This window comes from Rhinopithecus roxellana, chromosome 18 (assembly GCF_007565055.1).
Source record: "Rhinopithecus roxellana isolate Shanxi Qingling chromosome 18, ASM756505v1, whole genome shotgun sequence".
NCBI classification, from domain to species: Eukaryota; Metazoa; Chordata; class Mammalia; order Primates; family Cercopithecidae; genus Rhinopithecus; species Rhinopithecus roxellana.
In genome coordinates this window covers 6470370-6496488 of record NC_044566.1, presented here as the reverse complement: position 1 = coordinate 6496488, position 26119 = coordinate 6470370, and the positions used below count along the sequence as shown (strand labels likewise).

General features: G+C 51.4%; 1 protein-coding gene across 2 annotated transcripts in view; it reads right to left on the bottom strand.

Moving 5' to 3' along the window:
- The window catches only part of TMEM255B (transmembrane protein 255B), a 37450-nt gene extending 16552 nt beyond the window's left edge, over positions 1-20898 (bottom strand). For both annotated transcript variants that reach the window (XM_010374827.2, XM_010374828.2), the window contains exons 1-3: positions 20789-20898; positions 15531-15673; positions 12324-12386 (exon numbers count right to left, since the gene is read on the bottom strand). In XM_010374827.2, the coding sequence (XP_010373129.1) occupies positions 12324-12386; positions 15531-15673; positions 20789-20834 (252 nt within the window). In that variant the 5' untranslated portion in view covers positions 20835-20898. The remainder of the gene's footprint in view (positions 1-12323; positions 12387-15530; positions 15674-20788) is intronic.
- Positions 20899-26119: the final 5221 nt, after the last annotated feature.

Below are 26119 nucleotides of genomic sequence, written 5' to 3'. Positions count from 1 at the left end.
CAATAAGAATCTGTTTTGTAACACGACACAACTGAAGAAACTGGTTATTTTACCAAGACTTTGACTGGAATGGTCAAAGTCTTGGTAAAATAAAACTTTTTGTGTGCTTTCCTTTAAGGAATCAAACTTGACTTATGAAGCCAATAAAACTCTTGGAAACTGGCCTCCCGTTCTGTGTACACAGTCCCTGCACAGGGGTTCTGATCTGTGGTAAGTAAAAAATGTCAGTTTCTGACAGGCCAGGAACCTCAACAGGAGAGGAATTCACCCAACTCATAGGTATTTAATGGTACAATTCCATGGCTGGGCTCAGCTTTAAAAAGTCTTATCTCAGACTCCTTCTATAAAACAAAGTTCCATCAAAGACAATTTAAAAGGCCTATGTGAAAAAATAATTATTCTTGCTGCACTGTATACAAATAATCAAGCCAAGTATAATGAAGTAAACCAGTCCTATCATGTGTCTTTTAAAAAAATGGAAAACTGGAGAGAGAAAATTATGTTTCAAAAACTATAGCACACCTGGTTGTTAAATTCCAGTCTTGTCTGATATTTTTCAATTGTTATGATTTTCTACAATTTAAATTCTAATTTTTCTGGCTACAAGTCTCCAAAATAATGTTTTCAATTTTTCCTTTTTCCCCACTTTTCTAACTGGAAATCACTGAAACCTAAGCTGTGCCTTCAGCCCTGTAAGCTGAAGACATATGTATCAGCAGACGCTGCCTCTAAGCCCCTAAAACAGAGAGTGTGTCCAGGAACAAATCCACCTCTTCCACTCCTAGATGTATCCACAGACGCTGCCTCTAAGACCCTAAAACAGAGAGTGTGTCCGGGAACAAATCCACCTCTTCCACTCCTAGATGTATCCGCAGACGCTGCCTCTAAGCCCCTAAAACAGAGAGTGTGTCCGGGAACAAATCCACCTCTTCCATTCCTAGATGTATCCGCAGACGCTGCCTCTAAGCCCCCAAAACAGAGAGTGTGTCTGGGAACAAATCCACCTCTTCCACTCCTAGATGTATCCGCAGACGCTGCCTCTAAGCCCCTAAAACAGAGTGTTTCTGGGAACAAATCCACCTCTTCCACTCCTAGATGTATCCGCAGACGCTGCCTCTAAGCCCCTAAAACAGGGTGTGTCCGGGAACAAATCCGCCTCTTCCACTCCTAGATGTATCCGCAGACGCTGCCTCTAAGCCCCTAAAACAGGGTGTGTCCGGGAACAAATCCACCTCTTCCACTCCTAGATGTATCTGCAGACGCTGCCTCTAAGCCCCTAAAACAGAGAGTGTGTCCGGGAACAAATCCACCTCTTCCACTCCTAGATGTATCCACAGACGCTGCCTCTAAGCCCCCAAAACAGAGAGTGTGTCCGGGAACAAATCCACCTCTTCCACTCCTAGATGTATCTGCAGACGCTGCCTCTAAGCCCCTAAAACAGGGTGTGTCCGGGAACAAATCCGCCTCTTCCACTCCTAGATGTATCTGCAGATGCTGCCTCTAAGCCCCTAAAACAGAGTGTTTCCGGGAACAAATCCACCTCTTCCAATCCTAGATGCATCCACAGACGCTGCCTCTAAGCCCCTAAAACAGAGTGTTTCCGGGAACAAATCTGCCTCTTCCACTCCTAGATGTATCTGCAGACGCTGCCTCTAAGCCCCTAAAACAGTGTTTCCGGGAACAAATCCACCTCTTCCAATCCTAGATGCATCCACAGACGCTGCCTCTAAGCCCCTAAAACAGAGTGTTTCCGGGAACAAATCTGCCTCTTCCACTCTTAGATGCATCCACAGACGCTGCCTCTAAGCCCCCAAAACAGAGTGTTTCTGGGAACAAATCTGCCTCTTCCACTCCTAGATGCATCCACAGACGCTGCCTCTAAGCCCCCAAAACAGTGTTTCCGGGAACAAATCTGCCTCTTCCACTCCTAGATGCATCCACAGACGCTGCCTCTAAGCCCCCAAAACAGAGTGTTTCTGGGAACAAATCTGCCTCTTCCACTCCTAGATGTATCCACAGACACTGTGTTCAGTGGCCTGTAAGGACGACTCTCTCTCAGCAGGAAGCAGCCGGAAAGAACATGCCACCCCTCATCCTTTTCAACTATAGAGTCTGGATTGACAGAGCAGGAATGTCGCCGTCTTGGACAAACACCACCATTTGAAGTTCCCCTTGATTAAAAGCCCCCATAATCCAGCCCCAAAAACATCAACCTAATGTCTAATATCAGTGAGACCATAAACCACAAATGACACCTTTGGCCAGAAACATGCCAACCCCAAGACAGACTCCCCTCTGACCTGAAACCTTCCAACCCAGCCATAAAAATCCCCCCACCCCAAAACACTCCGAACCTGCAATAAGCTCTCCCTCCCTGAACCCTTAAATACCCTCAGTCTGTAAGAGAAAACACTCTGGACCTAAATAGGCCAGAAGGCCCTCTCGGGTTTATTCTCCAAAATAAACCTGTCTTTGTTGAGCTGCTTTTTGTGTTTCTTTCTTCTTTCTTCAACTCCAGTGGCCAGGAGTGAGCATTTGTGGGTGCTTCTCTATGGGTCAGCAGAGGCCCTGCCCAGGCTAGAAAAAGATCAACAAAAACCTAATGTCAGGTTCTTGAGGCAGCTGAGTGAAATCGGGACTCAGCACCAAAGAGAAGATGCCACAGCACCACAGGTGATCATCGTCATATCCTTATAGTCGGTGAAATCGGGACTCACCCAGGAGAAGATACCAGAGCACCACAGGTGATCATTGTAACATTGTTACAGCAGGTGAAATCGGGACTCACTCCCAGAGAAGATGCCAGAGCGCCACAGGTGATCATCATTACATTGTTACAGCAGGTGAAATCGGGACTCACCCCCAGAGAAGATACCAGAGCACCACAGGTGATCATTGTTACATTGTTACAGCAGGTGAAATCGGGACTCACCCCCAGAGAAGATGCCAGAGCACCACAGGTGATCACTGTTACATTGTTATAGCAGGTGAAATCGGGACTAACCCGGGAGAAGATACCACAGCACCACAGGTGATCATTGTTACATCGTTACAGCAGGTAATACCATTGCTTGTTGCAGACCCAGCTACACACACAGGTTCAGACTCTCATCTTGATGGGAGATGACAGATTGAAGTTAAAGATCCCCTTTCCACCCCTCACATCTCCATCCCTGCCCAAAATCACTTGATTCCTGTTCAGCCGGCTTTTTATACTGTGAGGTTTTGCCAGATGGGAACACACCTGTCCTGCACTGATCCCGCCAGAGGACAGCTTGTTCTGAGCCTTCCTCTACAGGAACGTATGCCATCCACATCTCCTGACAAGCCCAGGATTAGCCTTGTGCTGTCCACCCCCTCAGGCCCTCCACCCTGGCACAGGCAACTGTGGGCTCCTGTCTGTGGCCCTGGCCAGCCCTGACAATTCCACAGTCATCCAGGAAACCCCAGAGACCACGCAGCCCTGCCCGGCACCACCCAGATTGGTTATTGTTAGCAATGGCTTCAGGTTGTGAATGACAGGGTCAGCCAAGGAGGAGGCACTCAGGGGGAGGCAGAGCCACAGCACCCACCCGGGAAGGCTCTGTCTGAGGCCACCCAGGCTGCACAGGCAAAGGCAGTTGCAGAAAGCGCCGCCCTCACTCCCCCCATGACCTGGGGAAACGGCTCATCCCCCTCCTTAGGACAAGGGACCTGGTGCAGGGACCCCTGGGATTCCCTTCCCAAGACCATCCTCCTTTCAGCAAAGCCTGGTGGATCCAGGCGGGAGCTGTTCCAGGTGCTGAAGACACGTGCATCCCGCACACCGCACCCCCTGCCTTCTGGGCTGAGTCCAGAGTCAGCACAGCGCTGGGGGAGCTGCCCCCAGAGACACAGCTGGGGCCACCGCGCCTCCCCTCGGCCCCACAGCAGTCTGGGGGGTGCACAGTCAGTGGGTAGAGCTGGCAGCCTCTGCCATTGTCCAGCCCTGCACTGGGAACCCGGCAGGCACTCCACCAGGCTTGACAGGCACTGTTGGCCCCACCCAGGTCACACTCACACAGCTGGCAAGAGGCTGGGTCTGGGTTCAAATCCAGGTGTGCTGGGTGTAAAGAGAGATAGAGAGGGAGACAGAGAAAGACAGGAAGACAGAGACAGAGAAGGAGACAGAGAGATAGAGAGGGAGACAGAGACAGAGAGGGAGACAGAGAAAGAGAGATAGAGAGGGAGATAGAGAGATAGAGAGGGAGACAGAGACAAAGAGGGAGACAGAGAAAGAGAGATAGAGAGGGAGACAGAGACAGAGAGGGAGACAGAGACAGAGAGGGAGACAGAGCTAGAGGGAGACAGAGATCCCCAAAGTGCACCACATCTTCTAACAGACGCCAAGGCTCTGGTGACATGTAACTCCCTGTGGAGTGGCCACAGAAACAGATCTGGCTGTGGCTTTCCATTGGAAATTCCAGGGCCCTGTCTAAAATCACACAGATATTTAGACCCAGCCAGAAAATGAGCTGGATTTTCCAAACAAGCAGATGTGGATGCAGCTTCTGTGGCAGCAAAAATAGAAATGCCAGGTGTTGGTTTCAGGCAGAGCACTTCACAAGCAGACAGCCCAAGCACCTGTGGCCCTGGGCAAATCCCTACCTCCGTAACCAATGCATCCGTAGGCGCTGGCTCCTGGGACCCGCAGGTGGGCGTCAGGGATGCTCAGCATGGAGTGTGGCTCTGCTGCAGAATGAGGAGGAGCTTTTCCTGCTCACCAGGGCGTCAGCACCACCAGCTCACGCATCAGGACAGGAGACAACCAGGGGAAAACCAAGATGGGAACAGGTCGCCTGTGCCCACTGTGTCGGGAAGCTCCAGGTCAGCGACCCCTCTGAGTGTCACCCTCGGCCCCACGTATCCAGGAGGCTGCACCCCAGCCCCTGCTAACCAGGCATGCCCAGGGAGGCAAGGCTGCTCAGACAGCAGAAAAAACAGGCATCCTGAGGCGAGGGTCTGATAGGGCCCCACTGTGGCCATGGGACAGAGCCGGCAGCTCTGAGGTGGGGTCGTGTGTGCAGCTCACAGCTTGGCCAGCAGCAGGGCGGGGGTCTGGCTTCAGCCTGTCTGGGCTCGACGTGGCTGTCGGGAGGATGACAGCAGGCAGGTACTGCCCGCAGAAGAGAGGCGCGTTTAAGAAACCAGCACCGCCAAGTTGGCCCCTGAGTGGCAGGTGCACGATCCCACAGTCCTCCAAGCTCAGGGGCCTAAAACCTGGGACTTGGTTGGTTTTCCTGTAACTAGACCTAGTTCCTGTGGCAGATGCCCAGGCAGCCAGGAAAGAAGGCCGGGCTGGCGGCCCCCAAGTCTCTCCACTCACCCACGCTTGAGCCAGTACCCACCCACCCTTGAGCCAGTACCCACCCTTCTCCCAAAATTAACCCAAGTCTGGAGGGTTTGGGTGGGCAGAGAGTAGGGGGATGGGACAGGGTCCTCTGAACTTCACCCCATCCCCTGCAGGTGTGGCCTGAGGCATTTGCATGGAGGAGATGTGGACTGGTGTCCTGGGCAGGTCCCACCACGGTCCAGGAGGGGCGGCCCAGAAGACTCAGCCTCAGCTCACATGGCTGCACACAGAGACCTCCCGATGCCACAGGCCACGTGCACCTGGGAAAGTCTGACTCCAGGCACCTGTGGGGCCGCAGGGGTCCCATGGTCTCTGGGTGGGGATGTGGGGCCACCGGCCTCAGAGAAACACCCCCCAGTGCCTGACAGGCACAGAGAGCTGGGGCCCCATCAGGGCCACAGGAGCTTCAGGGAATGAGGTCTCAGTGGTGAGGCTGTGGGCCCGACAGGGCCAACCTCGAGCTGGGTGCCCAGCGAGTGCGGCTGCCTGTGCCCGTGCTCTGCCTTGCTCCACTCCCTTAGTTACTCCCCCACCGTGGGTGAGGTCGTGGGATCCAGGGTTGGATGGCAAGTGGATGGGGCCTGCCTGATGCCCGTCCTCCAGAACACCTGGCCCTTGTGGGACCTACTCAGGGCCTTGGGGCCTTGGCACGGGCTCTTGTCCTGAGCACCTCACAGTGTCCTCACCCGTGACTCGCAGAGCCGCCCAACACTGCCATCCAGGGATCCTGGAAACCACTCTCCACCAGCCCCACCCAAAGGGGCAGAAACCCTCGCAGCTTCCACAGGAGAAGGTGCAGGGCCCGATGCCCCAGGAAGGCTGATGGGGCTCCCACGACAGCGAGGCCCTGAGCAGATGTTAGGGGGGTGCAAGGAAGGTGGCTGAGACCTCACCCTCCAGCACTTAGAGGAATGGAGAAAACGGGCTCCGTCCAGACCAAAGACTTCTGTGTGTGGTATGTGTGCTGTGTGTGGTGTGTGTAGTATGTGTGGTGTGTGTGGTGTGTGTGGTATGTGGTTTGTGTAGTGTATGTGGTGTGCATTGTGTAGTGTGTGTGTCATATGTGTGGTGTATTGTGTGGAGTGTGTATTGCGTGCTGTGAGCAGTGTATGTGGTGTGCATTGTGTGGTGTGTGTGCCATGTGTGTTGTGTGTAGTGTGTGTGGTGTGTGTGGTATATGTGGTGTGCGTGGAGTGTGTGGTGTGTGTCGTGTGTGCAGTGTGTGTCATGTGTGGTGTGTGTGGTGTGTGGTGTGTCATGTGTGGTGTGTGTGGTGTGTGGTGTATGTATTGTATTGTGTAGAGTGTGTGTTGTATATTGTGTCTTGTGTGTGGTGTGTGTGGTGTGCAGTGTATGTGGTGTGCATTGTGTGTTGTGTCGTGTGTGTTGAATGTGGTGTGTGGAGTGTATTGTGTGGAGTGTGTGTTGTGTATTGTGTGTTGTGTGTGGTGTGTGGTGTATGTGGTGTGTATTGTGTGGTGTGTGTGTCATCTGTGATATGTGTTGTGTGGGGTGTGTCTATTGTGTGTGGTGTATGTGGTGTGTACTGTGTGGTGTGTGTCGTTTGTGTGGTGTGTGGTGTGTGTCGTGTGTTGTGTGTACTGTGTGGTGTGTGTGTGTGGTGTGCGGCATGCGTGTGTTTTGTACTGTGTGGAGTGTGTCGTGTGTGTCTGTGCATATGCACGTACGTGGGGCACAGGAGAATCGCCAGTTAACACTGTTTTATGCTCTTCCCTTTCCCATCCCTGTGGGATTGTATCAGCTTACAGAGCTCTTCCTGAAATCAATGATTCGTATGTCTGTTTGGGTGAGGAGCAAACAGTAACTCATTCAGCAGTGGAAAAATATCTAAAGCTGATGTGATTTGGGGCATTCTTCAGATGTCACCGGAGACTAACATGATAATGGGCAGGGATAATGATGAAGCAATTCCTAATGATCAGATTCCATCCCTTAAGTGAACAGAGTGAAATCTTTATAAATGAAATGATGCCATGTCTGGCATTTGCTTCTGAACAACATGGGAAGAGAAGAAGCAGGCTGGGGGTGAACTAGACAAGTGATGGAGTTGGGTGGGGGGCACAGAGGGTTCATGACGCGATTCTCTTCACCCTTGTATGTGCTTAAAGCTTTCAATGGTGAAAATTTAAAATAAAAATAAATCGAGAAAAAAAGTGTTCATGTGTATCTGGAAGCATTGGAAATACACTCATTCTCTCTCTAGCTGACATTCACAGCCTGCCTTGCTGCCTTTTGAAATAACTTGAATGTTCTGACATCTATGCACTTAAAACCAGTGTAGAACAATGGCCACTGTTTTCTCAAAACCTGTCATGAACAAGACATTCTCATGTGCATTGGCTCAAATGTTCCCAGCCACCATGCAAATGAAGAAACTGAGGCTGAAATACTTCAGTAAGTTTCCTAGGATCACGCAGCAGTCACGGCAGCCAGGTTCCAGCTACCACAAGTATTAAATTAATGTGAGATTGTGAAATATGGGTTCACTATACAACATTAACCCAGAAGAATCCCTCTCCTGAAAAGGCAGAAATGAGCTTGCACAGGCATCACAGACAACCCCTCAGAGGCTCTGGTCTGGGGCATCTGGGTGCCCTCCTTACCCAGGTGAGGAAACCCCATGGACAGGTGAACACCACACAGCTCTGGCAGTGGTCATCACTCCTGGGTCTTTATCCTGTCATTCCAGTACCCATGTGCTTTTACCGAAGCCATAGAAATGGTCCCCCCGCATCCAGATTGGAAAGAAAGAAGCAAAAGTATTTCTATTTGACATACTCTAGTAGATTAAAAAAAATCCTAAGGAATCAATTTTTTAAACAACTACTAGAAGAAAGAAATGAGTTCCACAGGGCTGCAGATATTAGATCAACATAAAAAGTCAATTGTATTTCTAAACACTTGCAATGGACAACCCAGAAGTTAAATTAAGAAAACAATTCCACTCAAAATAGCCTCAGAAAGAATAAAGTACTTAAGAATAAATTTAATTCGGTAAGTACTTCATTTGATAAATACTGAAGAATAAGTAAATTTGATACAAAACTTACACTCTAAAAACTACAAAACATTGTTTTTAAAAACTAAAGAAGGTCTAAATAACTGGGAAAGCATTCCATGTTCATGGATTGGGATACTTAACATTAAAATGGTTATACTCCCTACACTGAGCTACAGAATCAACACATCCCTACCAGAATCCCAGCTGGCTTCCTTGTAGAAATTGACCAGTTGATTCTAAAATTCATATGGAATGGCAAGGGATTCAGAATTGCCAAAATTATTCTGAAAAAGAACAAAGCTGGGAGACTCACAAGCCCTTATTTCAAACTAACTATAAAGCTACAGTAATCAAGACTGTGGTACCAGCACAAGCAAAGACATACAGATTAAAAGAATATAATTAAAAATCCACAAATAAACCCATATAGCTATGGCCAATTAATTTTCAATGAGGGTGCAAAGACCATTCAATGTGAAAAGAACAGTCTTTTCAGCAAATGGTGCTTGGACAACTGGATGTCCACAAATGCATGAACATGGGTCCCTACCTCACACCATGAAGAAAGTTAACTCAAGGTGGAACACAGAACCAGATGGAAGAGTTAAAGCTATAATAACCCCTACCTCATACCATACACAAAAGTTAACTCAAAGTGGATCACAAACCCAGATGGAAGAGTTAAAACTATAAAACTCTTGTGGAAAACTCTAGGGGTAAATCTTCATGTCCTTAGATTTGCAAAAGATTCTTAGATATGACACCAAAAGCACGGACAGCAAAAGAAAAAACAAATTAGAGTTCATCAAAATTAAAAACTTTTGTGCCTCAAAGGACGCCATTAAGAAAGTGAAAAGGCAATGTACAGAATTTGAAGAAATATTTGCAAATCACATATCTGAGAAGGGACTTGTTTCTAGAATACATAAATGACTCTGACGACTCAACAGGAAAAGGCAGTCCAATACAAAAATGAGCAAAGGAAACGAACAGACATTTTTCCAAGAACATATGCAAATGGCCAAAGGCACGTGAAGAGATGCTCAACTTCACTAATCATCAGGGAAGTGCAATCAAAACCACGATGAGATACCACTTAACACACATTAGATGGCTAGAATCAATAACAGTCAGAGAGTGACGAGTGCTGGTGAGGGAGTGGAGGAACTGGAGCCCTCATGCCTGTCTGTGGGAATGTAACATAGGGCAGCCACTTTGGAAAACAGTGTGGCAATTCCTCAAATGATTAAACAGCATTACTGTATGACCCAGCAGTTCCACTCCTAGGTACATGCCCAAAGAAATGAAAATGCGTTTTCACACAGAAACCTATGTACAAATGTTCACAGCAGCATTATTCACAAGCGCTAAAGGGTGGAAACAGCTGTAATGTCCATCAACTGGTGAATGGATACGTGTGGCACATCTGTACAGTGGATTATTATTATTATTATCATTGTTATTATTATTACTTGAGACAGAGTCTTGCTCTGTCACCCAGGCTGGAGTGCAATGGTGCAATCTCGGCTCACCGCAACCCCTGCCCCCCAAGTTCAAGTGATTCTCCTGCCTCAGCCTCTTGAGTAGCTGGGATTACAGGTGCGCACCACTGCGCCGGCTAATTTTGTATTTTTAGTAGAGATGAGGTTTCACCATGTTGGTCAGGCTGGTCTTGAACTCCTGAACTCGTGATCCACCCACCTTGGACTCCCAAAGTGCTGAGATTACAGGCATGAGCCACCGTGTCTGGCCCATATAGTGGATTATTATTCAGCCATAGAAAGCAAGGAAATTCGGAGGAAGTTTAAAGACACAATGCGCAGTGCCAGACACCAGACACAGACCACATATTACTTGTTACTCCCTCCACACATAAGCCCAGAGTAGGAATCTACAGAGATAGGAGCTGATTCCTGGTTGCTTAGGCTGGGTCGGTAAGTGCTAACAGAAGGGTGTGGGTTTCTTGCTGAGGTGATTCATGTTTTAACACTGGTTGTGCTGATGGTTCACGTATCTGTGAATACCTAAAAACCACTGAACTGTGTGCTTTAAATGGGTGAGTTATATGGAATGTGGACTATATCTCATTAAAGCCATTTTTTTTAAAAGGAAAGAAAAACAGACCCACACTGCCCACCCATCCTGTGCATTGCTAAAGCCCAGCTTCATACCCGGCTTCTGCCTCTTTGGGGAAATCTTACGGAAAAACCTTCAGGAGGCCTTCCATCCCCAGGTCCACTCAACTCCCTGCAGGCACCAAGCAGCCCCAGACTCTGAAGAGATGCTGTCTAGAGACTATCATGGGGGCATACTGGCTCCCAAAGGTGGCCTCTGTTTCCAACGCCATTCTGCAGACTGGTGTGTGTGAGGCCTTCGCCCGCCCTGGTCAGCTGTGACACCCACAGTCGGGAGCCAACAACAGGGGGTGGGTGGGAGAGGAAATGCCGGGGCTATCTCTCCATCTCTTTGCAACTGCTAGCGAAGAACGGCAGCTCGCCCTGCAGAGCACACTGTCTTCAATATACAGAACAGAACACTTTGCTCTACCAGAATCCCAGCGTCTCTGCAGCCACCCCCCAACCCTCCAGGGACCTCCCACCCTCACACGATGAGGCTCCATCTGCCCAAGGGTCAGTCTCCGGGGCAGCAGTGGGAGTTTGCTGGGTCCCATATGGGGTGATCTGGCTTGGCTGTGTCCTCACCCGAATCTCACCTTGAATCCTCACGTGTTGTGGGAGGGACCTGGTGGGAGGCAACTGAATCATGGGGGCAGGTCTTTCCCGTGCTGTTCTCATGACAGTGAGTCTCACAAGATCTGATGGTTATTATAAGGGGGAGTTTCCTGCACACGCTCTCTCTCTGCCTGCTGCCATCCACGTAAGACATGACTTGCTCCTCGTTGCCTTCTGCCATGACAGTGAGGCTTCCCCAGCCACGCGGAACTCTAAGTCCCATTAAACCTCTTCCTTTTGTAAATTACTCAGTCTTGGGCATGTCTTTATCAGCAGCGTGAAAACAGACTAATACACAGGGTTCCGGGGGCACACACCATGGCCCAGCCATCGCACCCTCCCTCTCAGCCTGGGAACTGGGAGCAGGCAGGGGTTGGGGACCCGACACAGGTCATTTGCACACTGGATAAGATGACAGCCAGCACAGGGAAGAGATGAGAACTCCAGCCTGGTCTGAGGCAACAACTGGGAGATGAGGCAGAAGTGGCCCAAATACCTCCCCTCTAAACCCTGCTCTTAAAATTCAATCCTGGCTGCCACCGTGAACTGTCAACATTAACCAGTTTTTGTTTTTAAAGTTACAGTCCCCAAAGCAGTGCATCAACAAAACGGACTCCAGCTGAACCTGAACGCTGTTGCCACGCATGCAGCCACTAATATCACGGACTGGCAGCGTCTAGATTTCACTCTGCATCGCTGCCGTGTGAACTAGGGGCTCCCTCCTGGTTTTATGTCTTTACCTCTCCTCTTAGTCTGGGCAAGATAAACAGCCAAACTCAGATGAAAAACAGGACTCTAGAGCCACTGGTTCAAAAGGAAGAGAGGCTTGTGCACATGTTTTTGCCTGAACTTTACACACTAGGACTTAACTTAATTTGCCACCCCCGTCCCAAACTTCATGCACTCCCTGAGCTTCCCAGCCCTCACCATTGGTGGCTGCACACCACGTGAGGTTGATGCACCAGCAACCCAGGGCCATGCTCGCTTAGACTAAGGTGTGAATGGTACCCGCTGAACCCTGCACCCAGGACTGTGCAGGCCACAGTCCGGGAACCTCAGAGCTGGTCCCGTAGACACCAATGTGTTGGGGAGGTGGGGCTAACTCTTCTCAGAGCCCCAGCGCAGCTGTACCATCCCCTGATGAAGGGCTCATGATCCCCACCTCCCCACATTTGAAAGAAGCAATGTACTTTCTCACCATTTGCCTTCTATTCTCCACCAAGTTGATGCCAATAATTCCTAAGAAAGATCCGAAGCCGAGCTAAAACCAAAGGAAGAACAAGAGAGAAACACTCATTAGCATTCCTGGAAGCTTAACACCGACATTTAACAGCAAATATCCCACCCTCAAAGGCATTTTATCCAGGGACGAAGGCCAGACATCCCCACCTCAAGAACCTCAACCACTGAGCATCAGGTGCGTCTGCTGGCATTGGGCGGGCGTCTCTGCAACGTCACCCATCCTGTCTTCTCTACTCAGGGGTTTTTACTGATGCGTCCGTTTGGCTTGTGACCGTGCGGTAAGAGAGGATCCCACTCGTCCCCCAGAGACAACATCTTCTCGGAGACCCAAGGCCACCAAGCACCAACACCTGCCCCGTCTTCTCCAGGCCTGAGATGCCCCTGAGCATGGCTCCTGGGTAAGGCATTAGGGAACTACAGCTGTGTTTCAAAAGAAGGGTTGCCAGGCACCAGGGCCACCTGTGACACCTGCTCAGATGGCCTACCTGTGGCTGCTGCTTTGGGAGAGTGAGCAGGGCAGGCCGTCAGCAGGGAGGTGCCTGGTGTGGGGAAACAGCTCCTGGGCCAGGCGCAGAGAGGCCCCGGGCTGCAGGACAGGCCACCAGGGGTCCAGCGGAGCCCCCTTGCTCCACAGGAAGCCCCAGCTCCGGGCAGAAAATGATGCCAGGATGTCGGGAAATAGACATGGGACTGTGCTATCTTAGAATAGAGGCCAGCAGCCGGGCACCTGCTCCCTCCACCCAGGGCCCGTCCTGGCAGATGACATGCACCTGGCAGAGGAATTTTTTTTTTTTTTTTTTTTGAGACGGAGTCTTGCTCTGTCACCCAGGCTGGAGTACAGTGGTGCAATCTCAGCTCACTGCAAGCTCCGCCTCCTGGGTTTACGCCATTCTTCTGCCTCAGCCTCCCGAGTAGCTGGGACTACAGGCACCCACCACCTCGCCTGGCTAGTTTTTTGTATTTTTTAGTAGAGACGGGGTTTCACCGTGTTAGCCAGGATGGTCTCGATCTTCTGACCTCGTGATCCACCCGTCTCAGCCTCCCAAAGTGCTGGGATTACAGGCTTGAGCCACCGTGCCCTGCCTGGCAGAGGAATTTTTAAAATCAGTGCGAAGAATATGCGTTTCAGCAACACCCCCAAAAATCTGATTCAGAGCCGCCGGCAAAAGTGCCTCCCGCAGACAACTCGGAGCTGCCAACGATCAGGCCGAGGCCTAAGACGGCTCCTACTCGCGTGCAGGTGTGCCGGGCCGGTTACGCTTCCCAGTGAGCATCCGTTGGAAGGGGCGTCCCGCCCGGCACAGCCTTGGAGTTCCTGGGGCTGTGGTGTGAAGTTTAATGCACTGGAAACCGGACTTCTTTATGTAAGTAGTTTTGCCTTTTCTGTAATTGTGTCTGTGCGTCTGTGGTGACAGACATGTACACATGTGGCTTTCACCAATGGTTTGAGAATTCTCCAGGGGTAACAGGAGCATGTTTTCATGTGCTGAGCTTCCAAATACCACAGTTCAAAAATATCAAAATTTCACTTCAATATACGTGTATTAAAATATATGTTTCACTACGTTTTATTTTTGGGGGATTTGAAAAAAACACATCTTTCTTCAAAATGTTGAGATGTTTTCATGTTCTGGCCGCTTCTTCTGAGATCAGCTTTTTCTCTGAAGCCTCTACATTGGCGCGAGTCTCCACAGAAATGACTCTTAGCCACGTTTCCTTGAGGCTGATTTGATTTGTCGTCTCCCTAGTTGGCTCTCAGAACTGTCTGGGCTAAAGTCATTTCAACCTGGTCAGCACAGCGTTAATTCACCGCCCAGCAAGTAGATTCTTTATAGAGCACAGCTCGAGCATTAGCCATTGATGTTTTTGATTACGGTATTTTGAGGGAGCTCTTCAATAAGCTTGAGAACAAACAAAAGAAAAACAGCTACTCAAGGTTGATCTTCATGTTCTGCAAATCACTTGGGAGGTCCCTCCTCACAGCCACTTGCCCTCCGGGCTCCCCTCTCTGCCCAGGAAGCAGAAAAGCCCCTCACATGAGGCCAGGGTCCCCACACCATTGGCCTCTTCCAATTTTACTGATAAAGCTTTTTCTGCACAGATACTATTTGTATATGTTTATTTATAAACTACACACAGGTAGATAGTGTAGACGTATAAGGCACACCTTAAGATTAAACAAAGGAAAATATAAAGGTGAAATAAACAATATTTGTAAAATATTTCTAAATACTGAGTGCCAAAAATCTTTCATCTTTGCTGACTGTCATCAATATCATTACCAATCTTGCTAGTACTTCAGGTGAGAGTAACGAGATTGAAGAAGCCGCATTTTCAAATCTTGCTTTAGCACTTCATGGCATAGCAACCGGGCTCTGGGGCACGTGAAGGGCATCGCAGCAGATCCAAGCCACTCCGACAGAGGTTCACTACGCAGAACACGGGCACTTAGGACAAATTTTTTTGCTAACGACAGAGGACGTAATTTCATAGTTCAAAAAACCTTGATACTTTCGAATCCGGGTGACCAATTCTTGCCAATTAGGTTACCATCAATTTACCTCGCTGCCTTACTGTCCAAAATCTGGCCTGCGAGGTGGATGAGGTCAGCACCACCACCTTCTGGCCGTTCCCACGTGATGGCGTCACTAATACGATCTGTAGTCCATCGCTTCTTGGCAGGAATTGTTTAAAGTCACTTTCCCCTTCCATGGTTCCACAGCTATGGTGGTCGACCTGGTCCCTCAGGGTAAAACCCTTCTGGGACGCTGGGGGAGGCTGTGTCTGGCCTTTTCGGACATCCTGGGCTCCTGGCCCCTCCTCCACCTTGGACATTTCCCGTCGCCGGGCTCTGGCCCCCCTCCCACACCCTGGTCACCCTGTGACCACATTAGGCCAACCTGGACGATGGAGGGCACCTGGCCCTATTTCACGGTCAGCTTGGACCTCAACCCAAATCCCCCTCTGCCTTGGACCTGCCACCGTCCCAGGTCCTGGGGATTGGGATGTGCACGTCTGTGGGGGCCGTAACCCCGACCACAAGCACCGATCGAAGCCTCCCCACCTTCAGCCCCAGCCCTGTGAGCTGGCATGGGCTCCACCCTGAGACAGCCACACGCCACCCTGCCCTCCCCGGCCCAGGCCGCCTGCTCAGCGCACTCACAATGATCCCTGGGTAGTAGCCCCCCACGGTCACGTTCTCTGTCCTGGTGGTGGCAGCCAGCCCGACGGTCACTATGAAGACAGACACCAGCAGCAGAGACCCCACAAACCACAGCGACGTCTTCTTCCTCCTCGAAAGCCCTTCTGTGGGGAGAAAGGCGAGGACCTGTCAGTGAGGGCTCAGGCTCGGGCGGGTGTCAGCCCGGCAGGCTCTGGGCCGAGCTCTGTTGCCCGGGGTCCTGGGATGCACTATCCCCACCTGCCTCCCGGCCCACCTCGGGGACCACCCTCAACTTCCATCCCGCCTGCCTCCCGGCCCACCTCGGGGACCACCCCCAACTTCCATCCCCACCTGCCTCCCGGCCCACCTCGGGGGCCACCCCCAACTTCCATCCCGCCTGCCTCCCGGTCCACCTCGGGGACCACCCCCAACTTCCATCCCCGTCTGCCTCCCGGCCCACCTCGGGGATCACCCCTAACTTCCATCCCGCCTGCCTCCTGGCCCACCTTAGGGACCACCCCCAACTTCCCACCTGCCTCCCGGTCCACCTTAGGGACCACCCCCAACTTCCATCCCCGCCTGCCTCCCGGTCCACCTCGGGGACCACCCCCAACTTCCATCCCCGTCTGCCTCCCGGCCCACCTCGGGGACCACCCCCAACTTCCCACCTGCCTCCCGGTCCACCTTAGGGACCACCCCCAACTTCCATCCTCGCCTGCCTCCCGGCCCACCTCGGGGACCACCCCCAACTTCCATTAGATAACAGAATAAAATCTCTGGATCTTAAGCCACTATACTGGAGAGCCTGGTATTTGCGGCCAAACCTAATTCTGTCACAGAACTCAAGAAAGCAAACTAGAAGGGACTCCATCCCATTGGCTGCCTCTTCCTCTGACGTTCTCCCCTTGGTGTCCCCGGGAGGACGGGAGCATCTTTTGTTTACTGTTTTATCATCACCACTGGCTCACGGACACACCCTCTCTACCCGCCTATCACAGCTGCACCCGGAGGGGGAGGGGGCTGCCGCCAGGGGAGGGGCAGGGAGAGAGGAACGCACCCAGCAGCTGTCCAGCTGTGCCATCTGTTTTGCTTTGTTTTATTTTTTGAAAACTAAATCATTTTGATCCCTATGTGACTCCAAACAAAATAGGGGATTTTTAAAAACCATGGTAAAGTCTTCCTACTACAAGATTTTGAAAATCAACATTTGTGTGTGTGCACATGTGTGAGTGCACGTGTGCAGGGAGAGCAGACAGCACACTGGAGAGCCGCCGGCAGCCAGGACGGCCATGCAGACATTGTCCACATTCTAGAAGGTCCATGTCCAAAGATTTACACTTCTGCAATCCCATCAGCAGAGCTCAATGGCAAGGCAAGGTTATTGCGCCCAAGGAAGGGATTGTTACATCCTCAGAAATGAGTTTCGCAAAACTAAATCAATGTGCAGACGCAGAATCGCTCTGCTGATCTGAGACAGCCATTTTTATCCAGCTGACCCAGCAAGGGCGAGGCCTGGGGCACGGCCTTCCTTCCAGGCCCTCTCGGACTCAGCACAGCCCCCGGCACAGTCACCCTACCCTGCCTGCCTCTTGACCCTTGCAAAGTTACACCTGTCCCAAGAATCTCATCCCAAATCGCTTTTTACCTTCCACCTTGGAGGGGACCAGATCACTCCATTCGCTAACGTAATAAACCACTGGCTCCCACCAGCCAGCCAGGTTGCCCCCATCTCGGACTCACTGCACCAAGGTGGCCAGTGGCACTGTCCTTGGTGTTACCCTCCAGGCCGCAGGCCAGCATTCTCAGGCTCTCCCTGGTCACCCCATCTCCTGCCTCCTTAGAGACAGGCTTGGTCTAGCGTCCACAGGGCCTGTGCACCTGCTGTCTCCCAGCCAGACACTCGAAGCACTCCCTGAAGGCCTCTCTTAAATGCTGCTGCACAGACACACTGAGCACAGTAGCTCCACTCACCCCTGTGCTCTCCACAGTCACCCCCTCTCCCCTGCCCCTGCAGAGTGTCCCCAGGTGTGAGAGGCAGAGGGGACGCCAGACAGACAGAGGCACACGCTGCAGGCATTGGAAAAGGCCAGGTTCAGTGGAGAAAACTTAGGCAGGGCTGAGGACAGGGCACTCTGGATGCATCGCCCACAGGCAGTGGGTGGAGGGCAGAGCCTTCCCTGGGGGGCCTGGTGGTGGCACAGTGCACCCCTCAGCACAGCACCACCAGTGTGGAGTGAGGCCCTCCTTCTGAAAGCCACTCTACTGAGACACTAGAGGCTGCAGCCCAGTGCAGTCCAGGGAGCAATTTCCACATCCAGCCTCAGGAACACGTGCGGTGTGGGGTCCCTGCAGCCAGGGCCATGCCTGCGCCCCCCGGGTCCCCAAGGCGGCTTCTGCAGGGGTCATGCTGAATAAGCCTACAGGGGTGACAAGCAGGTGGCGAGCACAGGGGCGAGGGGCGAGCACAGCTCCAGGAGCCCCAAGGCCATGCTGGTGGCCCAGGACCTGGCGCTTACACGTCCGTCATCCAGTGTCTGTTACAGTGATGCTCCCCTGGTCCCACCCCATGCCCCCGCGAGCAATGGTTCCCAATTATCTCATTCAATTACACAATGGTAATATTTTGACTCTGGATATAATAGAGATAACAAAAAGAAGACTCCCAACCTTAAATACATTTTATAAATACATGACACAGCAAAAAAATGAGACAAAAAAATAAACTCAAGAAAAGAAGGTGGATATCTTTACAATTACCATAAGAGATAAGCATTTTAAGGTCAGATTTCATCAGAAAGGGGCTTTCACTTAGGAGAAAGATAACTAAAATCACCTGAATAATTTCCTTGACGTTCCCGTCCCGTTAGCGGAAATACTATTACGTGCACTGTGAAAATTAAAGTGCTCCTAAGTGCCCCGACTATTAACTAAAATATCTACCCACAGGTTTCTATTGCACAGACAGCTTACAGGGACCGGACCCAAACCATTCTGGGTCTGTCCAGACCCACTGTGTGGTCTTGGGTGGCCGTTTAATCTCTCTGAGCTTGGGAGAAGACAGCCCTGTGAGAGCTGAGAGCTCTGTCTCTCTTGTTTGTCGCCGGTTCCCGGGGCTCAGATAAGGACATAGACACAGCTCCTGGTACGGAATGAATGAAGGCCCTTCAGTCTCCTGATTTGTAGGATGGAATCATGAGAAGCACCTGCTTACCCACCTCTTGAGATTGTGATAAGCGTCCAGAGAGACATGATACGTGGGCTCTCATGTATAGGTTTTCATAAATGTAACGCATATGCTAATCATCAGGGTAGTGTTAACTTTAAGATGGCATAGCAGTTATTCTTAACCAGCATTTCTCCCACTGGAGTTGCAAGGAGGAGTTCTGAGATGTGAAGCTAAATGGGCCAACAGCTACCTCTCCGCTATTGTGTGCGCTGATTTTTCTAACTCTAGTCTTCCCCAGGTGCAGCCCATCTAGGATATCTCAGAATATCACCTTGTCACTCCCCACCAGCCCCCAGTTCTCCCACCCGACCGGCTCTCCCCTTCCTGGCTCCCACCCCAGCCTTAGCTGGAGGAGCTGAACCACAGGAGCCTGTGCCCATGCCTGGTTTTGCCTGGAAGACACGCGAGGCTGGAGGTCAGGCTCTCCCTGCCCCTCAGACCCACTTCCTCCACTCCACAGAGCCAGGAAGGGGAATGTCACAAAGCATGGGAGGCACTGCTTGGAAGGGTTCCAAGATCTGGCCTTCCTGCCAGCAGGGCCTGGAACGCCCAAAAAGAAGCGTGAGTTCCATTTAATCATGTGGGAACACCAGTCATGGTGTCCAAGTAATAATCCCACGTAAAACTGTAATCACTCAGCCATCAATTTCTCTTTTGTCCTGATTTTACACATGCCCAGGGCAGTGAACAAAGAAGGGCAAAGCAGAACAAACCATAACCCACCCCCAGGTACCCCAAAGCAGAAAGACCATAACCCACCCCCAGATACCCCAAAGCAGAAAGACCATAACCCACCCCCAGACACACCAATACTTCATACATTTTAGCAAAAGACCAGCTCCAAACAAAACGACCCATAACCCTACCCCAGATACACCAATGTTTCATATACTAAAAAGATCGGCTCCAAGTATTATGTTTTCAGGTTTAAAGTTCTTTGTCAGAAGAAAATCTAAGTCAAATGCTATTTTTAAACCTTCAAGGCATTCTAATATAATAATGATAAAACTAGTTAATAAATAATAATAAATAGTTATCATTACTATACACTAATAGTCGAATCCACATTAATACGTTTGACCATAGAGCATTTTGCTTTAGAGAGTGGAAGGTATATAGTGGTTTCTTTTAGAAAGAAGCCAAATTCTTTGATTATTTTAAATAACAGTAACTCGTCCGGTTTTTAGAAACTTCCCAAAGATGCCCCAGTAAAAGGGTTGTGAGGTTAATCCCCAGCAGTTCGTGTTGGCTTATTTCTGAGGCAGCGGCAGAGCCCCCGGGACATCGCGCCATCCCTCCCTGCAGCCGTCAGAGCTTCACTTTCTAGGGAACTCTGTTTCTCTGTTGTTTTGAAATCCGCGCAGCCCTCTCCCCCTCCGGAAAACACCCGGCATCGTTCCAGTCCTGGCCGCTTCCCAGCGCAGCCCCCGAGCCCGGCCTGCGAACCTGCGAACCTGCGAACACGCCACAGGCTTCCTGTTTTCCAGCCCGGGCCGGGCTCCAAGGCTGCCTCGGGCGTGATCTGGGAAGTGGAAGGACCGGGGTTCCGTGAACACACTGGGGAGAAGCACGAGAGAGGGGCCTGACACCAAGCAACACGGTCCGGTTCCGTGCGCGCCTCTGCACGTTCCCACAGGCCAAGGCGACCTGGCTCTTGGAAAGGAAGCTTCCCGGAGAGCCGTGTCGGTTGGAATGCACGGAAGAGACGGGGAAGGAGCGCACTTTGGGGCGCCTGTTCTTCCTCATGAAACAGAACAGGAGAGAGGCGAAGAGGAACGGACAGAGCCAGAGAAAGGCAAAGGCGGAGGAGGCAGGGGGAGGAGAACGAATGGACAGACGAACGCACGGACGCCCTACCCCGCGCGAAGTGCAAAGTGCTCCAAAGACAGAGCTCGAAGGAGGCGCCGGGCCCGGACCCCGGGCGCGTCTCTGCACAGGTTCCGCCCGGGCCGGCCGGGGACCTGCACTCCCAGCCCCGGGGTCCCCACGCTCCCCCGCAGGAGCCGAGAGACGCCCCCAGCCCCGCGCTCACCTGCGGCGTCCAGCAGGCCCGGGGGCCCGGGCACCGGCGGCTGCATCCCGAGGCCCCACCCGGCTCTCCCGGGGCCACAGCCCGGTCCGGCCGCCAGGAGCCGCCCTCGCGGCGCCGCCCCTTCCCGCCCCCTGCGCCTCCCCGCGCTCCGCCCGCCTCGCGCCCTTCCTCGCCTCCTCTCCCTTCTCGCCCGTTTCTTCTCCTCCCTCCCCGGCTGCCCCCGCTCCCCCTTCTCCGCTGCACCCCCTCCAGCCGCCCCTGGTTCTGGACATCAGGACGCGGCGGCCAGGAGTGGAAGCCAGACCCAGATGGAAGGTGCCTGGAGAGGACCCTGCGGACTCGGGTCGGAGCCCGGCCTGGGACGGTGACCCCGGGCCTCCCGCTGCTGGCGCCTCGCTCAGCCCTTGGCAGTGCCTCGGGGTGGGTCACCACGGGTTCGCCTCCCCGCTGGCCGGTGACGGAGCTCCTCGGGGCCACAGGGCCAGCCAGCCCTGGATCTCTGTGTTCAGAGGGTGGCACATACAACCCAGTCTGCGAGGAATCAGTAAACGAGGAACAAACGCATCTGACACCTCACTCAGCAGCCTCACTCAGCAGCCCGAGGCAGGGCTGACCGGCCTCTCCAAGGCCTACGTTTTTGTGTCCACAGCACTGAAGTTGTTCTGAGTAAAATCTGCGGCTGGAAAGAAGGGCAGGGAAACACGGGGCCGGAAAGGGTTCCTCGTACGGCAGCAGGAAAAAAATAAAGATCCTTCTAAATGTATCTTTAACATCTTTATGTCAAGGACATCAGCGGTCCCTTCACAAAAGAAGATGCTTTAACGACCAATAAACTCAGCCCCTGGAATTAGGGGAACGCTGTGGGAACAAGAGGATGCGTTTCACCCTCATCCTATGAGGGTCAAACAACTTAAAGAGTGTTAATGAAAACGTGGGAATCTGCATTCACCGCTGGGATCACGCGTGGTGCCACCACTTTGAAAGCAACCTTTAGGGAAACTGGAGCCGTAGAGGACAAGCCAGCAATGTTTTCTTTCTAGATATACCCAGGAACACAAACACAGATCTGCCCCTTAGAGCCAGGAGCCGTGGTTCTCAACCCTAGCTGTCCTTAAAGTCATCTACGAATGTCTTTAAAAGAAAACAAATTACTGCGGCCCTGAACCCAGACCAGATCAACTGAACCAGAATTTCGGGGAACAAACTAATAGCTCAGAATTCCCTAGTCATTCTGATAGGCCATCCACTGTGAGAGAGAAACTACCACAAGAAGTATGCATGTACAAGAAGATGTGTACGGAATATGCTTCACAACGCTGTGTGTCCAAAGCACCTGACACACCCTGAATATCCAACACGGGGAGAAGCCATAAAGAAATGGGCACATACAGCGAAATACCACATGGCAGTTAAAATAAATGAGAACTACATGGATTAATGTGAATAAATGCCAAAAACAGAATGTGGAGCAACAATACAAGTGCACAGTACAACACAGTGAGTACGGCAGCGAATATGGCAGCGAGTATGGTACCGTTTACATAAAGCTTTAAACCATGAAAATTAACACTATTCATCCATTGAGCCTCTCAAGATGTGCTAAACACCCGCAATATACCAGACAGTGTTCCAGGTACTTGGGATGTATCAATGAGCAAGACAGACAAGGATTCTGGTGGGGAAGAGAGGCCATGAATAATAATACAAGAGACAAGAAAAATGCACAGCATGTCAGAGGGCAACACATGCTATGGAATACACACACACACATACACGTACACACATGCATGCATACACACATGCATACATACACACATGCATACATACACACATGCATATATACACACATACACGTACACACATGCATACATACACACATGCAACTACACACATGCATACATACACACATGCATACATACATACACACATGCATACATACACACATGCATACATACACACACACATACACGTACACACATGCATACATACACACATGCATACATACACACATGCATACATACACACATGCATATATACACACATACACGTACACACATGCATACATACACACATGCATACATACACACATGCATATATACACACATGCATACATACATGCACACATGCATACACATGCGCACACATACACATACACACACACTTATACACACATGCATATATACACACATGCATACATACACACATGCATGCATACACACATGCATACATACACACATGCATACATACACACATGCATACACACACGCATACATACACACACGCATGCATACACACACGCATGCATACACACATGCATGCATACACACATGCATACATACACACATGCATGCATACACACATGCATACATACATGCACACATGCATACACATGCGCACACATACACATACACACACACTTATACACACATGCATATATACACACATGCATGCATACACACATGTATACATACACACATGCACGCACACAGGTACATGTGCACACATGCATGCACACATGCACACTTATACAAACATACACGTGTGTATATATGTGCGTGCATACACGTGTTATGCATACATGCACATACACACATGCATACACACATGCACACTTATACATGCACACATACACACTTACACACATACATTCATACACAGCCAGGTAATGCAGGCCACAGAAAAAGGAAAGAGGGGTAAAGAAACAGAAAGTATGGTGTGGGAGTGGGAGTGAGCTGTGGTTTTTAAGTAGTGAAAACAGAGCTTGTTGAGAGGTGCTGTTGAAGACCAAGCTTGAGGGCATGAAGGTGGTTGCTCAGACATCTGGGGCAGAGGGTCTGGGTAAAAGGAACCTCTGTGCAAAGGGCCTGGGGTGGAGCCGTCCAGGCCTAGAGGAAGCAGCAAGGAGACCAGGGTGCCAGAGGTTTGTGGGGACCAGGTGGAGGACATCAGGGGTGAGCTGCAGGGCCTGTGGCCTTTGCTCCAAGTGATGTGGGGGTTCCTGGAGGGTCCTACACATAGGATTACTGGAGAGTAGTTGTAGGGTAGCAGAATGGAAGCTGAGAAACTGATTATAGGATATTATGAAACAGTAGGAGGTGATGACACGGACACTATGAGTCTTGTGTGCAGACACACGGACACCTTTAGAACTATGTCTAGGGGCTTAAACTCTATTTGTGAAAACTTCCTTCTTTAAAAAAGTCAAAAGACTTGCAAAAGAAGGGGAAGTGTTGAGATATCATTAAGGCTAGATGGTGTGGACAGGGTTGTCATATTCTCTATACTTCTCTGGATGTTTAAAATAGATGAATCCTTTTTTGTAACTTTTTACTTTTGTGTATTTTCAAACCTAAAGGTGGGTCGCAGGGATAGTGCAAGGAGCTCCTGTGCAGCCTCTACTCGGGTGCACCTTTGTTGCAGCCTCTGCCCAGGTGTGCCTTTGTTGCAGTCAGTCACTTTTTTGTTTTTTGAGGCATGCTCTGGCTCTGTGGCCCAGGCTGGAGTGCGGTGGTGTAATCATAGCTCACTGCGGACTTCACCTCCCAGGCTCAAGTGATCCTCCCACCTCAGCCTCCCAAGTAGCTGGGACCACAGGCGTGTGCTGCAACACCCAGCTAAGGCTTATACTTTTTGCAGAGATGGGGTTTCCTCATGTTACCCAGGCTGGTGTCAAACCCCTGGGCTCAAGGGATCCGCCTGTCTTGGCCTCCCAAAGTGCTAGCATTACAGGCGAAAGCCACCATGCTCGGCCACAGTCTGTTACATTTTAATAATTAAATGGACAAAAGGAAAAGAAAAGGAGGAAAGAGGGCGCCTGCTTGGCTCTGCAGGCCGAGTCCCACCCTGAGCCGCCGGGATGCCCAGCCTCTTCCACCCCTGAGAGCAGCCCAGGGATTTCCATGCTTGTCTCATTCCACCAGGCTCAGGGAGTGCCTTTTTAAAGAGAAGAAAAAGCGCCTGCCAGGCGTGGGGAATGTGCAGGAGCAGATTGGAGCAGAGCCGCGTCAGAACTTCTTCGGGGGATCCCCGAGCGGGCCCCACCTGCCTCCTCTCCCCAGGCCTGCACCTCGGAAGTGGCTGGAACCCACAGCCAGCACCTGTCCTTCCTTCCTGCCAGCGCCACCTTCCCCCTCTGCTCACTAAGAGATACTGGGGGCCCCCATGACTGGTTCATTCTCCCCTCACCCCTAACTCTCCGCAATCCTCAGATCTCTAACCCATTCCTGCAACATCCAGTGAGGTAAGGAAGCAACAGCGCTGGCTCCGAGGGCCAGGGTCAGGGCCAGGGGCTGGCTCCCACACTGTCCTGTCCTGAGCACTGTCCAGGCCCAGAGCAGGGCTGGGCTTGGCGCTGGACTATGGAAGGACAGGAGCAATCACTGCCCTGGGGCCCTGATGGAGCTCAGAGGCTGGTGGAGAAGAGACAGAAAGACTCAGCCCTCCCAGGTGACGCCACCGTGTTAAGCTAAGCGCTGAGAGGCAACGGGAGATGTCGCAGGGAGGGCTCCCACGAGGAGCGACGCAGAGCTAAGAGCTGGAGGGCAGGGAGCCAGGCCACTCCTGCGCTTCCTGGAGGATCGGATGAATCTGTTATCTCTGAGCGAGCTCCAGGAAACAAGAGACAGGCCGGGTGCCCGCTCGATGGGGCAGGGGATGGTGTTGCCCAAGATACGCTGCGACCTGTGGGCGTTGGGAAGGTGTTCAGACTTGGGAGGAGTCCAGGAGACAGAAGCCATACGACTGCCAGTCTTTACAGTGGGACAGGTCCTTGGAGCACGTTCTGGTTCCTACGACAGTGGGACAAATGACCCCATAATTCAGCGGCTTAAAAAACCACATAATGCAGTGGCTTAAAAAACCACATTTACTTAGTTGAAGTTGAAATTTGGGCAAGGCTTGGAGTGGACACCCTGCGTCTGCTCCACTCAGGGTTAGCTAGGGTGGCTCCCAGGACTGATGCATGGCTCACTGTGGCTGTGGCTGACTGTGGCTGTGCCCATGACCTCTCCAGGTGACATGGGCTTCCTCACGACATGGGGGCTGGGCTCCCAGGAACGTCAAACAGGAGAGAAACCCGGGTGGAGTCTGTGGCACCTTCCGCAACCCAGCCTCAGCTTCACGCTGTGTCAGCTCAGCAGCCCTATGAGGAGATTCAAAGGAAGAAGGAAGAGGCTCTCCCTGTGTGCGGGAAGTAGAAAGGTGATGTGGTCGTTTGGGGAAAATCGAATTTGCCACAGGGATCACTATGTCAGGACAGGACCCTCACTACAGGGAGGCTGGAAGGTGAACAAAGCAATAACCAACGATAACGAACCTTTTCCTCTTACTTCA